This window comes from Anoplopoma fimbria, chromosome 1 (genome assembly GCF_027596085.1).
Source record: "Anoplopoma fimbria isolate UVic2021 breed Golden Eagle Sablefish chromosome 1, Afim_UVic_2022, whole genome shotgun sequence".
Taxonomy (NCBI): domain Eukaryota; kingdom Metazoa; phylum Chordata; class Actinopteri; order Perciformes; family Anoplopomatidae; genus Anoplopoma; species Anoplopoma fimbria.
The window spans coordinates 677,501-695,000 of record NC_072449.1 but is presented as its reverse complement, the minus strand read 5'-3'; the positions used below and the strand labels follow the sequence as shown (position 1 = coordinate 695,000).

At 44.2% G+C, this 17,500-nt stretch overlaps 3 protein-coding genes across 7 annotated transcripts in view; 2 read left to right on the top strand and 1 right to left on the bottom strand.

Annotated features, from left to right (window-relative positions):
* LOC129089055 (uncharacterized) overlaps positions 1-1,612 on the top strand; it is a 3,753-nt gene extending 2,141 nt beyond the window's left edge. Inside the window, exon 5 of the mRNA XM_054596395.1 lies at positions 407-1,612. Within this exon, the coding sequence (XP_054452370.1) occupies positions 407-664 (258 nt within the window). The 3' untranslated portion in view covers positions 665-1,612. The remainder of the gene's footprint in view (positions 1-406) is intronic.
* Positions 1,613-2,687: 1,075 nt separating this feature from the next.
* abcf3 (ATP-binding cassette, sub-family F (GCN20), member 3) lies at positions 2,688-12,033 on the bottom strand. Its single transcript, XM_054596275.1, has 21 exons — positions 11,905-12,033; positions 9,744-9,891; positions 9,363-9,439; positions 9,102-9,157; positions 8,878-8,975; positions 8,590-8,712; positions 8,196-8,462; positions 7,852-7,932; positions 7,450-7,509; positions 7,244-7,300; positions 7,060-7,082; positions 6,715-6,770; positions 6,414-6,614; positions 5,555-5,631; positions 5,080-5,124; positions 4,818-4,950; positions 4,532-4,620; positions 4,100-4,191; positions 3,880-4,012; positions 3,675-3,762; positions 2,688-3,591 (listed from the first exon to the last, which is right to left on the bottom strand). The coding sequence occupies exons 1-21, from the start codon at positions 11,975-11,977 to the stop codon at positions 3,433-3,435; spliced, it is 2,136 nt and encodes a 711-aa protein (XP_054452250.1). The 5' UTR covers positions 11,978-12,033; the 3' UTR covers positions 2,688-3,432.
* Positions 12,034-14,099: 2,066 nt separating this feature from the next.
* Positions 14,100-17,500, top strand: part of lrch3 (leucine-rich repeats and calponin homology (CH) domain containing 3) — a 21,303-nt gene continuing 17,902 nt past the window's right edge. For 3 of the 5 annotated variants that reach the window (XR_008531120.1, XM_054596246.1, XM_054596235.1), the window contains exon 1: positions 14,100-14,363. Coding sequence is in view for 2 of the 5 variants with exons in the window: in XM_054596246.1 (XP_054452221.1) it covers positions 14,111-14,363 (253 nt within the window). In the remaining 3 variants the exon portion in view is untranslated. Of the gene's footprint in view, positions 14,364-15,407; positions 15,564-15,612; positions 15,626-17,500 lie in introns of those variants that run through there. The other 2 variants (XM_054596254.1, XM_054596263.1) reach the window with 2 other exon arrangements.

Genomic DNA, 17,500 nt, shown 5'->3' with positions numbered 1-17,500 from the left:
TTCCTGTCCTTGTCTCTAACGTCCTCTCCTTGTCTCTAACATCCTCTCCTTGTCTTCCTGTCCTTGTCTCTAACGTCCTCTCCTTGTCTCTAACATCCTCTCCTTGTCTTCCTGTCCTTGTCTCTAACGTCCTCTCCTTGTCTCTAACTGTCCTCTCTTGTCTTCCTTGTCCTTGTCTCTGTCTTCCTGTCCTTGTCTCTAACGTCCTCTCCTTGTCTTCCTGTCCTTGTCTCTAACGTCCTCTCCTTGTCTTCCTGTCCTTGTCTCTAACGTCCTCTCCTTGTCTTCCTGTCCTTGTCTCTAACGTCCTCTCCTTGTCTTCCTGTCCTTGTCTCTGACGTCCTCTCCTTGTCTTCCTGTCCTTGTCTCTAACGTCCTCTCCTTGTCTTCCTGTCCTTGTCTGTAGTCCCCGGTCTACCGCCTGAAGACGTCACACAGTTACTACACACAGATCCAGGTCCAGCTGGCGGTGACGGGCCTGCAGCGGGCCGACCTCGCAGTCTTCACCCTGAAGGAGACGGCCATCGTCCCAGTGACCTTTGACCCCGACCTGTGGGAGGAGACGGTGTCCAAACTGGAGCTGTTTTACAGGGATGCCGTCCTTCCTCACCTGAGGGAGAAGACACGGCAGGACACAGCAGCAGCGTGGACACCTGAGCTGTAGAGACTGTCTTCTTTTAAACACCTGCAGTAAAGTATATTCAAGTTTTATAGTAAAGTATTACTTAAAAAACAAACAAAGACATCCTCCGTTGTACTGCAGAGTACTAGTACAACCACCAGGACAAACAAATGAGATTCATCTCACGTTGTAACCAAATATTTTTCATATCATTTTTCTTGTTACTAAAATATCAAACTATGGAGAAAATTGTATTCGTCACTATGCAGACGATGTTCCGCTGTACTGCAACCAAAAACCATCTTCTCCATAGACTTCCATTATAAAAGAGACATTTGTTAAACTGCTGACAGCTTTTACTGTTTGGACTCTGAATGTTTTTTACCACGAAGGTGTCGTGTTTATCATAATTTGATATCGCCAAGAGAACAAAATCTTTTTAAACAATGTTTTGAGTTTTTATTTTATTTCTTGTTACTTGAGTGGAACCGAGGACGTTGTGGTTTATGTTTGGCATCTTGAACCTGTAGACCAGTGGTTCTCAACCTTTTTTCAGTGATGTACCTCCTGTGAAATACTTTTTCAGCCAAGTACCCCCTAACCAGCGCAAAGCATTTTTGGTTGAAATAAAGATGTAATACACAGCGCTCTGCCATCAGTGTCTGATTTATTAAACTGTCAACACTGACGATTGCATTGTTGCATTGAATTCAGTTTATGAACTTACACTTATATTTTATTGAATATTTATTAAATAACTATTTTTAAAGGATTTTTGAATGGATGCTAATTTTAAATATATATTTTTTAAATCTCACGTACCCCCTGGAGTGCCTTCACGTACCCCCAGGGGTACACGTACCCCCATTTGAGAACCACTGCTGTAGACCACCAGAATCAGGACCAGGTTTGTGGGTCTCCTGAACTGAAGGAGAAACATGGAGCTCCAGACTTTCAACTAGAATACAATCTGTTACTCAAAATCTCTCTCTGAGCTGTAACAAACTTATTTGATTAAATATTTTGTTACTGACATCACGTCCTGCGTCTGAAGAACTTGTAGTCTGTTTTTTTAAACTTTGTGCAGTATTAATACTTTATCTGTTAAGTGTTTACAGTATTAATACTTTATCTGTGAAGTGTTTACAGTATTAATACTTTATCTGTGAAGTGTTTACAGTATTAATACTTTGAAGGTGAAGTGTTTACAGTATTAATACTTTGAAGGTGAAGTGTTTACAGTATTAATACAGTATTAATTTTGAAGTGTTTACAGTATTAATATTTTGAAGGTGAAGTGTTACAGTATTTACTTTGAAGTAGTGTTTAATACTTTTTGTTTACAGTATTAATACTTTGAAGGTGAAGTGTTTACAGTATTAATACTTTAGCAGTGAAGTGTTTCCAGTATTAATACTTTAGCAGTGAAGTGTTTACAGTATTAATATTTTAAGCAGTTTACTTGTTTAACGGCTCATTTTAAGGTAACGAAACAACATTCTTATTTTCAGGTGATATACTCTAAGTGCAATGACGATGGCAGCCTCGGTTCTGCGCTCTCTGGTACTTTCTCTGTTTTTGTTTATTTGTTTTGTCTCCAGCTCTCCCTCTATGACCACATTCAGCAGAGAGGAACTCTTAAACTTCCAACAATCCACCGGTCAAACGTTCTCGCCGTTTTTCATTCATTTTTCATTGATCCGGACAGTTTTACAGAGCTTTTAGTTGGAGGAGCAGCATTTGCCGTAGACGCCGACAGGGGACTCTCTGGCCATCCAGTCTGTTCTCTGCTGTTCCATCACGGTCTGGTTTGGATCGGACAAGACAGGAACAGACCACAACGGCCCGTCAGGTCTGCAGAGAGACTCATTGGAGCCAGTCTGCCCTCCATACAGGACCTGTTCATTTCCAGAGTCAGGAAACGGGCAGGAGGCATCACTGCAGACCATCACACCCTGGATACAACCAGTTCCACCTCCTCCCCTCTGGGAGGCGCTACAGAGCACTGTACACCAAAACAAGCAGACACCAGAACAGCTTCTTTCCTCTGATGAACAATGAATCAGTCATTCTACAGTTGTACTGCCATTCTGCTCTTTTAATTCCATTTCATTGTTGTTTTTATGTTCATATACGTACTTTTGTGTACGTATATGAACATAATACGTACACAATTACGTGTATGTGTATATATATATATATATATACACACACATACACACACTTATATTTATACTTGCTGTCCTTGTTTTCTGTTTGTCTATTTCTATGTTTGTAGGATGAGAGCGATGGAAAATCAAAGTCATATTCCTTGTATGCGTACTCATACCGATTCTGATATTAAGATTCTATTCCCTTTCTGCATAAAGATCCTCGTCAATGTCGCTTTAATAACCGGTATTGGTGCTAACTGTGGTTTCCTGTCACAGTTAAAGGAGCCGTAGAAGAAGAGGAAGTGAACACATGATCTGATGGTTTTATTAGGGTTGAGTCTCTGAATATAATGGTGGATCCTTTAAAACTGATAAAAGAGTCCATGATACAAAACAGAAAGCAGGCTTAATGTGACGATACTCTTTTAAATAAACTCCAAATGGGTGGTGATGACTCCTCCTCCTCCTGAGTTCACTGTGACCTCACCAGGTGAACAGAAACGACCAATCAGCTCGCAGCAGGTGAGACAGTTCAGAGAAGAAAACGTCCTCCGGTCTGCTCTGACGGCTGATTGGCTGCCGTGACAGGATGTTGGTAAAGACGGGGGCCGGGTCGGTGTTAGTGGTGGGCTCGGCCCGTCTCTGGTGGGCGTGGCCTCACAGGTAACCCTCCTTCCTGAACTGCTCATGCAGGATGTCTCGGTACTCGTCGAAGCCGCCGTCGATGCGTCCGACTTTCCCGGCTTCACAAACCCACAGCTCCTTACACACCAACCGGATCAGACGCTCGTCGTGGGACACCAGGATGACTCCGCCCTGAAACAATGACATCACACACTGAGGACACACACACCTGAGACACACCTGAGGATTTTACATATGTGTGTAATTTAACTCACTCTGAACTTGTTGAGAGCTTTAGCCAGAGCCTCGATGGTCTCCATGTCCAGGTGATTGGTGGGCTCATCTAGGATGTAGAAGTTTGGACTGAAGGACAGAGAGACAACGACATCATCATCATCATCATCATCATCATCATCACCACCCTCATCACCACCCTCATCACCCTGCTCACTAACAGATGGACCCTGAGCTTTCTACTACCATGGCATGGTCATCTGTGCGAAGGCCACCCTGCTCTTCTGTCCTCCTGACAGACTGGCCACCGGCCTGGTGGACAGTTCTCCGGTGATGCCGTACCCTCCCAGCTGGTGCCGGTACTCCTCCTCCGTCCGACCTACGACACAAAGACAATCGGCCAATCAGAACGCGTGAAGCTACGGGACACGCCTCCGTGTGACGTTGGTGTGGTTGCCGTGGTTACCAGGGAAGCGGTTGAGCAGCAGCTCCACAGAGCAAACATTCAGGTCCAGCTGGTCCACATGATGCTGACTGAAGTATCCGATCTTCAGGCTCCTGAGGAGAACAACAGTTTGTTCAGGGAACATTTCAGTGTGTTTATAGAACCTTTAACTCACCCAACTGTTCTCACTCCTTTGGGGAACATTTTACAGAGAGTTAACAGTTCCTTAAAGAGAGAATCAATGGTTCTCCAATACGTGTAAAAGGTTCTATAAAAGAACCAATAATCTGGTAATCTGTTCCCTAAACATGGTAAACAGTTCTCTGAACGGTTCCTGTACACGGTTCCCTAAACAGGTTTTAAAAAGGTTCTGTGTATAAACAGCCAGTTTGACGTTCAGGTAAACGTCTTCAGGTCAGTGCTCCGCTCTGATTGGTCCATTGGTTGTCTTACCTGTGAGATTGTCTGACTCCGCCTACTGGCGTCAACTCGCCCATCAGCAGTTTGAGGACGGTCGTTTTACCGGCACCATTTTCACCGACCTGACAGGAAACACAACATGTGAACTGACAATCAATACGGTCCTGATTCTGGATTATTGATGGTTTGATCAGTTATTGTATTTATGTTAAAAAAACAGTATATTCTCCTCATGTATAACTTTATGTCCATATTAGTCACATGATACAGCTCACAGGTGTCCTGTCACTGATTGGTGGATTTTACTGATGACACGTACGATGCAGATGCGAGAATCAAGGTCAGCTGACACGTTGAGTCCAGAGAAGAGAGGGCGGTCTGGAGTGTAATAGAACTCTACTTCATCCAACTGAAGGATGGGAGGAGACAACTTCTCAAAGTTATCAGGAAACCTGGGAGAAGAAAGACATATCAATCAACCAACCAATCAACCAACCAATCAGCACCATGGTGGACAGGATACCACACCTGCACCAGAACCTAGAACCATCAGTCTCAGTTTCACTTGTTCATCTTCTCACCTTAAAGTGACCTCTGTTTCTTTTTCAAGGGGTTTCATTTCAGGTCTGCAGGAGGAAACAACACCATCAGGTAGGATTCACTGTCTGTTCACCTTTATACCTGAGTACCAGGTCAGAGTACCTGAAACAGTACTTTCAGGTAACAAACACAGTTAGAGACAGCAGGAACACCACAAGCTACTGGGAACAAAGTCAGCTAGATCTGACTCCAGGTGACGTTATGTGACCCATTTAACTGGAAAACCAAGACTCCATGTCTCCCAGTCCATGTACTAGGTGTGTACCGGGTGTGTACCGGGTGTGTACCGGGTGTACCGGGTGTACTAGGTGTGTACCGGGTGTGTACTAGGTGTGTACCGGGTGTGTACCGGGTGTGTACCGGGTGTGTACCGGGTGTGTACCGGGTGTGTACCGGGTGTGTACCGGGTGTGTACCGGGTGTGTACCGGGTGTGTACTAGGTGTGTGAATACTCACAGCCTCTCCAGTAGTTTCAGTTTGCTCTGGACCTGAGCTGCTCTGTTAGCGTTGTACCGAAATCTGTCAATAAACACCTGAAACACAATCACACAGTCAGAAACAATGCATTATGGGAACAACACACACAACAGTACCATGTGACCTTCATCCACTTTATCAATGAATGAATCAGACAAATACGTCCATGATGTAGCGTTTTAAAAGTTTGAGATTTTACTGACTAGCTAGTATCTTAGCAGTAATAGTACTGCAGTATTAGTGTAATACCGCAGTATTAGTAACTGCATATGTGGTCTTTAATGCAGTAGTAGTAGTAGTACCTGTACATGTTGTCTGTACTGCAGGAGTAGTAGTAGTAGTAGTACTATTAGTACCTGTATATACTGCAGCAGTAGTAGTAGTAGTACCTGTATATGCTGTCTGTACTGCAGGAGTAGTACTAGTAGTACCTGTATATGCTGTCTGTACTGCAGCAGTAGTACTAGTAGTACCTGTATATGCTGTCTGTACTGCAGCAGTAGTACTAGTAGTACCTGTATATGCTGTCTGTACTGCAGCAGTAGTACTAGTAGTACCTGTATATGCTGTCTGTACTGCAGCAGTAGTACTAGTAGTACCTGTATACTAGTAGTACCTGTATATGCTGTCTGTACTGCAGCAGTAGTAGTACCTGTATATGCTGTCTGTACTGCAGCAGTAGTACTAGTAGTACCTGTATATGCTGTCTGTACTGCAGCAGTAGTAGTACCTGTATATGCTGTCTGTACTGCAGCAGTAGTAGTACCTGTATATGCTGTCTGTACTGCAGCAGTAGTAGTACCTGTATATGCTGTCTGTACTGCAGCAGTAGTAGTACCTGTATATGCTGTCTGTACTGCAGCTGGGCCTCGTACTCTCTCTGCTGGTTCTTCAGTCTGTCCTCTTTGGTTTTGATGAAGTTCTCGTAGTCGCCACGGTAACTGTCCAGCCTCTGGGAGTGCAGGTGGATGATGTCTGTTACCACGGCGTTCAGGAAGTTTCTGTCGTGGGAGACGACCAAGATGGTGGACTGCCACGTCTGAAGGAGGAGGAGTCATTTATTATTGTTAGCTCGTGGCTAACCGTTCGCATTGCTATCAATGAGGCATGCTAACATTAAAGTGACCGATGAGTCAGACCTGCAGGTAGGTCTCCAGCCACAGAATGGCTCGGACATCCAACATGTTGGTCGGCTCTGAAACACACACACTACATCAGAATACTACCACAATACTCCTGGTACTACTAACCACAATACAAGTATTTCTATTTGTACTAATTATACTAGGGTACAAACTTACTACCAGTACAAAGGTCATGCTAAAAGCTCATACAACTACTAGTACTTCTAGAACTCATCCCCCTAGTACTTGTGCTCTTATTACTACCTGTCCTTCTACTAGTACTCCTAGTAATACTAGTACTATTACCAGTACTCTGACCACTGACCACAGTGTGACTGTCAACAGGAGGATCTGACTCACCATCAAGCAGCAGCAGGTCAGGTCTGATGAAGACGAGAGAGAAGAGGAAGATCAGAGGAGCTGTCAGTACACACACACAGTACACACACACAGTACACACACACACACACACACACACACACACACACACACACACACACACACACACACACACACACACACACACACACACACAGTTACTCACCGACCAAACAGAGCTCTGGCCAAAGCCAGCCTCATCCTCCATCCTCCTGAGAACTCCCTGCACACACAGATGTTCACATTACATGACAGCGTACAGTACAGCAGTGTCTGTCTGTCTGTCTGTCTGTCTGTCTGTCTGTCTGTCTGTCTGTCTGTCTGTCTGTCTGTGTGAGTGAGTGAGTGAGTGAGTGAGTGAGTGAGACTCACTTGGTGGTCTGCTGTTGCATTTTGGGAGAGAATCCAAGACCTGCCAGGATGACGGAGGCTCTGATTGGATGAGACAGACGTCAGTCAGAAATGGAGCTCCACACTGACTCTACACAGTAGTCATAGTACTACAAAGTACTTCACTGCAGTATTTTGACTGCACAAAGGAAGTAGAGCAACACAACAACCAACTGATAGAACAAAACTATACAAAACAATATAGTAAAGTATAGTTTAGTATAATATAGTACCGTTTAGCGTACTATATTATAGTTTAGTGTACTATAGTATAGGTTGGTGTACTATAGTATAGTTTAATAAAGTGCAGTATAGTAAAGTATCGTGTAGTATAATACAGTATATTATAGCATAGCATAGCATAGCATAGCATAGCATAGCTACCGGGCCGGAGCTTTGTCGGCCTCGATCTCCTCCAGCTTGGCGTAGATCTCCGTCAGTCTGACGCTCTCCAACCCATCAGCACTGAAACAAACAACACAAACTGAGCACTGTGACCGCAACAGCCTGCTGAGGCTCATGGGTAATGTAGTGCTGAGAGCCAGTCTACAAACTGAGGGCATAAAGGAACAAAACAACTGAACTCTGAGATAAACCAATGAATATAATACAACCTCACAGCTTTGTCTGTTATGTGTGTTTGTTTTAGATAGTTACAACATGTTTTATGTTATATTATATATACTATATGTGTACTATTTAAAGCCATCCCTATGTGGGTCTCTTACGTTCCGTTGGCGATGCGAGTGTTCAGCGCCTTCTCCTCGCTCAGCAGCCCTTCTCTCAGCGTGTCACTCGACAGGACACTCTGCAGCGCCGGCGTCTCGTCTCCCGCCACTTCCTGTTCCACGTGGAGGATGGAGATGTGAGCCGGGACCCGCAGGCTACGACTGGCCAACATCTTCAACAGCGTCGTCTTCCCCAAACCGTTCCGACCAATCAGACCGTAGCGCCGGCCCGTCGCCAGAGACACCTCCGCCCCCTGAAGTAAACACCTGAGACAGAAATATGTTCATCATAAACCCCAAAAAACGGAAACATATTCATCATCTAAATGTATTAATCAAAAGTGAATTGATTCTTTTTTAATTGATCGACCATTGATCAGGTAGATAAACTCACCTTTCTCCAAACGAAACATCAAAGTTTTCGATGCGGATGTCGTAGCTGCGGTTCTTCCCTGATTGGTCGACTCGGTTCTCCTTCTTACTGCTGGCCTGACTGGCCGACGCCTCCTCCAGCACTCTGTGAGAGACAACACAGACAGGACAGGTGAGGACAGGCGAGGACAGGTGAGGACAGGCGAGGACAGGTATGTACAGGTGAGGACAGGTATGTACAGGCGAGGACAGGTATGTACAGGTGAGGACAGGTGAGGACAGGTATGTACAGGTGAGGACAGGTACTGACATTGGAGCGGAGGGCTTCTGATAGTCCTTATCATTCCGGCGGTCATGTTTAGCTTTCAGCTTGGCCTCGGCCTTCTCCAGTTTCTTTGCGTCCACCGTCTGAAGAGAAACAGGAAGTGATGCGTTTGTTCAAATCCGTCAAACAAAGATCAGCTGTTTTTATCAATACAATAAATAATTGACAGTAGAGTCTTATTGTAGTGTTACTTCATTAAAGGGACTTACTGTGTTCTGACCACGTTTCATCATCCAGATACCTTGAACATCTTCTGCTGCACAAACTGAACCCAGAGACACCAGTTAATATCAAATACTGTCAAAACACAGTAAACTATGAATATCAAATACTGGTAAAACACAGTACACTGGTTAGATACTGGTAAAACACAGTACACTGGTTAGATACTGGTAAAACACAGTACACTGGTTAGATACTGGTAAAACACAGTACACTGGTTAGATACTAGTAAAGGTTGTGTTTCTTACCGCTGTCTGCAGATATCTGAGACAGCTGAACCGGAGCGTCCAGCAACACCTGCCTCTGAGTTCCATGATGGTTATTCCTGTTAAACACACGGAACTCATGATATTCCTGAACAAAAACACGCTTCTACACCATCCCGTGAAAACACATTCCCATCAAAGCACAGTAACACAGTATTCCGACAGTAACGCGGTATTCCCGACAGAAACACGGTATTCCCGACAGTAACACGGTATTCCCGACAGTAACACGGTATTCCCGACAGAAACACGGTATTCCCGACAGTAACACGGTATTCCCGACAGTAACACGGTATTCCCGACAGTAACACGGTATTCCCGACAGATAAGATAATAAAAACATGACTCTGTCCTCCGTCTTACAGTTTGAGCGTGTTGAACATCTGGAGACAGATGTCTCTGACGTCGTCCTCGTTTTTGCTGTCAGCAGACACTTCCTGTAGGACTCCTCCCACGGCCTCGTACACCTCCTCCCCATCCTCAAAGTCCCCCCCACAGCTGTGCAACACTCCTGAAACACACACAAGACACACACATGAGACACACACATGACACAGATGGAGACATGACACGAGGGTGTGTAATCCCTGATGTTGGGCTGTGAGGTCATTCAACATGATAATTGATCATCTTTGCCATATTTAATTTATTGATCATTAAACCATGTTGTTATTTCATACAAACTATTTATTTACAGAAAACACGTTGTAAGTTGATCCTTTTACCTACAATACTTATACACGCTGTAATACTTCCTATGATACTACTGTCATACTTATTTTGATACTTATGTTATACTTTCTACAAAACTGCTGTAATACTTCCTGTTATCCTTTTGTAGTACTTCCTGTGATCACGTTATCTTTTTCCTGTAATACTACCGTTATACTTTCTGTAATAGTCTTGTAGTACTTCCTATGATACTCCTATACTTTTTCCGGTAATACTGATGCAATAATTCCTGTTATACTTCCTATGATACTTGTCTACCTTTTCCTGTGATTTTGCATGTTTCATGTTATACTTTTGTAGTACTTCGTATGATACTTGTGTACTTTTTGCTGTAAAACCCTTGTCTTACTTCCTAGGATACCTCAGTAGTTTTCCCTTTACTACTGCTGTAATACTTCCTGTAATACCCTTTGTAGAATATCCTATGATACTCTGACTTTTTCCTGCAGTTATACTTTATGTGATAGTATTGTAGTACTTTGTCCTGTACTACTGCAGCAAGAGTTCCTGTAATACTATTGTAGTACTTCCTATGATACTCGTGTACTTTTTCCTGTAATACTTCGCATAATACCACAGAACTTTTCCCCTGTAGTACTCCCTATGATACTTCTGGTAGTACTCCTATGATACTTCTGGTAGTACTCCTATGATACTTCTGGTAGTACTCCCTATGATACTTCTGGTAGTACTCCCTATGATACTTCTGGTAGTACTCCTATGATACTTCTGGTAGTACTCCTATGATACTTCTGGTAGTACTCCTATTGTACTTCTGGTAGTACTCCTATTGTACTTCTGGTAGTACTCCTATTGTACTTCTGGTAGTATTCCCTATTGTACTTCTGGTAGTACTCCTATTGTACTTCTGGTAGTACTCCTATTGTACTTCTGGTAGTATTCCCTATTGTGCTTCTGGTAGTACTCCTATGATACTTCTGGTAGTACTCCTATGATACTTCTGGTAGTACTCCTATTGTACTTCTGGTAGTACTCCCTATTATACTTCTGGTAGTACTCCCTATGATACTTCTGGTAGTACTCCCTATTGTACCTCTGGTAGTACTCCTATTGTACTTCTGGTAGTACTCCCTATGATACTTCTGGTAGTACTCCCTATGATACTTCTGGTAGTACTCCCTATTGTACTTCTGGTAGTACTCCCTATTGTACTTCTGGTAGTACTCTCTATTGTACTTCTACTTGTACTCCTATTGTACTTCTAGTAGTACTCCCTATTGTACTTCTACTTGTACTCCTATTGTACTTCTGGTAGTACTCTCTATTGTACTTCTACTAGTACTCCCTATTATACTTCTGGTAGTACTCCCTATTGTACTTCTGGTAGTACTCCCTATTGTACTTCTACTTGTACTCCTATAGTACTACTATGGTGCCGGTCGGGTCCACCGGGCTGCGGGCCTCCTCTGAGTCGGGTTAGGGAGCCTCCTCTGAGTCGGGTTAGGGAGCCTCCTCTGAGTCGGGTTAGGGAGCCTCCTCTGAGTCGGGTTAGGGAGCAGGAGCCTCCTCTGAGTCGGGTTAGGGAGCAGGGGAGCCTCCTCTGAGTCGGGTTAGGGAGCCTCCTCTGAGTCGGGTTAGGGAGCCTCCTCTGAGTCGGGTTAGGGAGCAGGAAGCCGGGGAGCCTCCTCTGAGTGCCGTCAGCCCGGTTAGCATTAGCCTGTTAGCATGTTAGCTCTGGAGCTCAGAGCGGCCCGGAGGAGCGTTTCTCCGGCCTGTTAGCCGGAGAAACGCTCCTCCGGGCCGGCGGACAGCGCTCCGGCCGGCTACTCACCCGTTATGTAGGCGAAGACCTCCGTGTCGATCTCTGGAAACTCGCTCTTCAGGATGTCCACGTACGTCGCCATGATACCCGGCCTGGACTCTGTCGCGCACACGCATGCGTCAATATGCGACAGCGCCGGGGATTCTGGGTGATGGAGGCGCGCGGTTGAGTTGACGTCAGGTGATAAAAAAAACTACAAAAGAGCCTAAAATAAAATAAAATAAAATAAAAAAAGCCTAAAATAAAATAAAATAAAATAAAATAAAATAAAATAAAATAAAATAAAATAAAATAAATAAAATAAAATAAAATAAAATAAAATAAAATAAAATAAAATAAAATAAAATAAAATAAAATAAAATATAATAAAAATAAAATAATATTTAATTTAATTTAATAAAATATAAGTTAATGAAATATAAGTTAATATAATATAATATAATATAATAGGTCGACCAGGATAAAACGCTTATTATAACTACTTTATTGTTTATTATACTTAAATACAATAATTGTTTCTGATACACTACTGAAAGTTTAACAGCACTATATTTATTCTGTTTTCTTATTTGCATATTTTATTAATCCTCTCTCATGTAATAGGAAAAAAACTTTTTAAATAAAATTTATTTACTTATGTAAATAATTTATTCAGAGGGAGATATACGTGTTATTTAACTGATGTACAAATAAATATAATCCATTCGGGACATAAAAAGTACCTAAAACCAGCTTCACCTCCACCAGGTAGAACTGTCAATACAATCAGTTACAACAGGAGCCATTGTAATACATTTATAATGAAGTGTTAGAACACAATGTAAACTTAAATATTAGAACAAGATGACATAAGGGCAAAATAAATGGAAACATTTTCTACATATAAATTAAAAATGTTAACATGCTCTATTTTTTTTCTTTTGAGATGTTTTTTATTTGTATAATTGTATTTCATTATAGTTCTTTTAGTCCCCAGCCTTGAAACTGAAACTTTGAAACTGTATTGATAAATGTTGTTTAACACTACAATGTATTTTCCTGCCTCATGATAATCCTTTGGCACATTAATATTTTAAATAAACTATAATGAGATATATATATATATATAAACGTTCTGGTTACATGTAGTATCAGTGTTGTTATTGTATACAAACAGTATCATAGAACATAGAGGATTAGTACAATAATACTGTATGTGTGTACTGTAGTTTAATAATGCTGTACATTCTATATTAATAACTATAGTACTGCCTGTACTTTGTGTTCTATAGTACTGTTAGTACTATAGAACACAAAGTATTATGTACTCCTGTACAAATAGTATAATTGATCATACATTATTAGTAACGTTACATACAGTTTATTATTGAACTGTATGTAACATTACTTTTTGTATTGTATTATTGTACTACAGTATGTATATCATAGTACATGCAGTATAATTGTACTTGTATAATTGTTCCACAGTACAAGCAGTTTTGATGTAGGCTTGCATGCAGTATTAAAGTACAGGCAGTATTAAAGTACAGGCAGTATTAAAGTACAGGCAGTATTAAAGTACAGGCAGTATTAGAGGCAGTATTAGAGTACACAGTGTTAGAGTACACAGTGTTAGAGTACACAGTGTTAGAGTACACAGTGTTAGAGTACACAGTGTCAGAGTACACAGTACTAGAGTACACAGTGTTAGAGTACACTCAGTGTCAGAGTACACAGTACTAGAGTACACAGTACTAGAGTACACAGTGTCAGAGTACACAGTATCAGAGTACACAGTAATATAGTACACAGTACTAGAGTACACAGTGTCAGAGTACACAGTATCAGAGTACACAGTACTAGAGTACACAGTATCAGAGTACACAGTGTCAGAGTACACAGTGTCAGAGTACACAGTATCAGAGTACACAGTGTCAGAGTACACAGTGTCAGAGTACACAGTATCAGAGTACACAGTACTAGAGTACACAGTACTAGAGTACACAGTATCAGAGTACACAGTGTCAGAGTACACAGTAATATAGTACACAGTACTAGAGTACACAGTACCAGAGTACACAGTACTAGAGTACACAGTATCAGAGTACACAGTACCAGAGTACACAGTAATATAGTACACAGTGTTGTGTCTGTGGTCCGGTCCGCTCTGCGCATGCGCCGCTCTGCAGTCTGGGTGGGAGCTAGCGTTAGCCGCTAGCGTTAGCATTAGCGTGTAATGGCGGCCTCGGCGTTGCTCGGCTCTCTGGACAGCGGAGGAGGAAACTTCACGTCCGCAGGCGGCACCGGGAGCGTTCTGATCGGGAGCCACAACGGACTGGGCCCGGCGGGTCCGGCGCCCTGGAACCGGTCTCTGGACCGGGCTCTGGACGAAGCCTCGGCCACCGGGAGTCTGAACCTCAGCGCCAGGAAGCTGAAGGAGTTCCCCCGCAGCGCCACCAACCACGACCTGACCGACACCACGACGACCGGTGAGTACCGACACCACTACCGACACCACGACACCACGATACCAACCACGACCTGACCGACACCACGACACTACCGACACCACGACACTACGATACCACGACACCAACCACGACCTGACCGACACCACGACACTACGATACCACGACACCAACCACGACCTGACCGACACCACGACGACCGGTGAGTACCGACACTACTACTGTACTACCGACACCAACCACGACCTGACCGACACCACAGCGACCGGTGAGTACCGACACCACGACACTACTACCGACACCACGATACCACTACGATACTACTACTATACCACTACCGACACCACTACGATACTACTACTATACCACTACCGACACCACGACACCACTACGATACTACTACTATACCACTACCGACACCACGACACCAACCACGACCTGACCGACACCACAGCGACCGGTGAGTACCGACACCACGACACTACTACCGACACCACGACACCAACCACGACCTGACCGACACCACGACGACCGGTGAGTACCGACACTACTACTATACTACCGACACCACGACACTACCGACACCACGACGACCGGTGAGTACCGACACTACTACTGTACTACCGACACTACGACACCAACCACAACCTGACCGACACCACAGCGACCGGTGAGTACCGACACCACGACACTACTACCGACACCACGATACCACTACGATACTACTACTATACCACTACCGACACCACTACTATACCACTACCGACACCACGACACCACTACGATACTACTACTATACCACTACCGACACCACGACACCAACCACGACCTGACCGACACCACGGCGACCGGTGAGTACCGACACTACGATACTACTACTATACTACCGACACCACTACTATACTACTACCGACACCACGACACAACCACGACCTGACCGACACCACGGCGACCGGTGAGTACCGACACCACGACACTACTACCGACACCACGATACCACTACGATACTACTACTATACCACTACCGACACCACTACGATACTACTACTATACCACTACCGACACCACGACACCACTACGATACTACTACTATACCACTACCGACACCACGACACCAACCACGACCTGACCGACACCACAGCGACCGGTGAGTACCGACACCACGACACTACTACCGACACCACGACACCAACCACGACCTGACCGACACCACGACGACCGGTGAGTACCGACACTACTACTATACTACCGACACCACGACACTACCGACACCACGACGACCGGTGAGTACCGACACTACTACTGTACTACCGACACTACGACACCAACCACGACCTGACCGACACCACAGCGACCGGTGAGTACCGACACCACGACACTACTACCGACACCACGATACCACTACGATACTACTACTATACCACTACCGACACCACTACGATACTACTACTATACCACTACCGACACCACTACGATACTACTACTATACCACTACCGACACCACGACACCAACCACGACCTGACCGACACCACGGCGACCGGTGAGTACCGACACTACGATACTACTACTATACTACCGACACCACTACTATACTACTACCGACACCACGACACAACCACGACCTGACCGACACCACGGCGACCGGTGAGTACCGACACCACGACACTACTACCGACACCACGATACCACTACGATACTACTACTATACCACCACGACACAACCACGACCTGACCGACACCACGGCGACCGGTGAGTACCCACACCACGACACTACCAACACTACGACACTACTACCGACACCACGACAGAGGACCGGGACAGGGGACCGGGACAGAGGACCGGGACAGGGGACCGGGACAGAGGACTGGGGACAGAGGACTGGGACAGGGGACGAGGACAGGGGACAGAGGACAGGGACTCTGCAGATAACGCTGGTTTTCATCTTCATAGATTTCAATAGGAAGGTAAATAAACAGGAAGTAGAAGAATACAAAGAGGAAAGTCATTCTGTCAATGAATCAAAGCTGCAGTAACCAGGAGAACGTTTGAGACCTGGGCTCTGATTGGTTGATTTCCTCAGAGGAGGAGGAGGAGCCTGATGGTTCCAATCATTCATGTTCTACTGACACCAACACGTTTCTTTATGTGACAAAACGCTGAATTGATTCTTCTTTTTATGAATTATTTGGTGTTTAAAATATCAAACGGGGAGAAATGGCTGTTTATTTTACCCAGAATGCCAGAGAGGAAACCGATGACATCACTGAGAGAGCTTTTATTTTGGTGGCTTCAGGACACTTCGTGTGTGTGTGTGTGTGTGTGTGTGTGTGTGTGTGTGTGTGTGTGTGTGTGTGTGTGTGTGTGTGTGTGTGTGTGTGTGTGTGTGTGTGTGTGTGTGTGTGTGTGTGTGTGTGTGTGTGTGTGTGTGTGTGTGTGTGTGATCACAAGCTGCTGTACAACAGGAAATAAAGGTTACCATGGTGATGTGTACTTCCTGCCGGCCAGGTGCTGATCCCCTCACAGCTGCGCCGATAAATATAGATACAAGTACTGAGTGTACTCTTTGTAGTACTGTTGGGTCAGTTAGAAGTACTGAGTGTACTCTGTGTAGTACTGTTGGGTCAGTTAGAAGTACTGAGTGTACTCTTTGTAGTACTGTTGGGTCAGTTAGAAGTACTGAGTGTACTCTGAGTGTACTCTGTGTAGTACTGTTGGGTCAGTTAGAAGTACTGAGTGTACTCTGTGTAGTACTGTTGGGTCAGTTAGAAGTACTGAGTGTACTCTTTGTAGTACTCTGTGTAGTACTGTTGGGTCAGTTAGAAGTACTGAGTGTAGTGTACTGTTGGGTCAGTTAGAAGTACTGTGTAGTACTGTTGGGTCAGTGTAGTACTGTTGGGTCAGTTAGAAGTACTGAGTGTACTCTGTGTAGTACTGTTGGGTCAGTTAGAAGTACTGAGTGTACTCTGTGTAGTACTGTTGGGTCAGTTAGAAGTACTGAGTGTACTCTGTGTAGTACTTTATGTTGTACTCTGTGTTGTACCCTAACACTGAGATCAGCTGATGAGGTCATAGCATCCTGTGTCACCATGACAACCACACAGAGCGATGTGATTGGAGGAGACTTCAGAGAGAGAAGTTAGGTTCTATTTCCAGACT

Excerpts from the sequence above, each read along its gene's own strand:
- abcf3 (XM_054596275.1), bottom strand. The coding sequence starts at position 11,977 with ATGGCGACGTACGTGGACATCCTGAAGAGCGAGTTTCCAGAGATCGAC. Across the intron at positions 9,440-9,743 it reads ATGTTCAACACGCTCAAACT|GAATAACCATCATGGAACTC; the intron begins GTAAGACGGAGG and ends TGTGTTTAACAG. Across the intron at positions 3,592-3,674 it reads AAGCTCTCAACAAGTTCAGA|GGCGGAGTCATCCTGGTGTC; the intron begins GTGAGTTAAATT and ends TCATTGTTTCAG.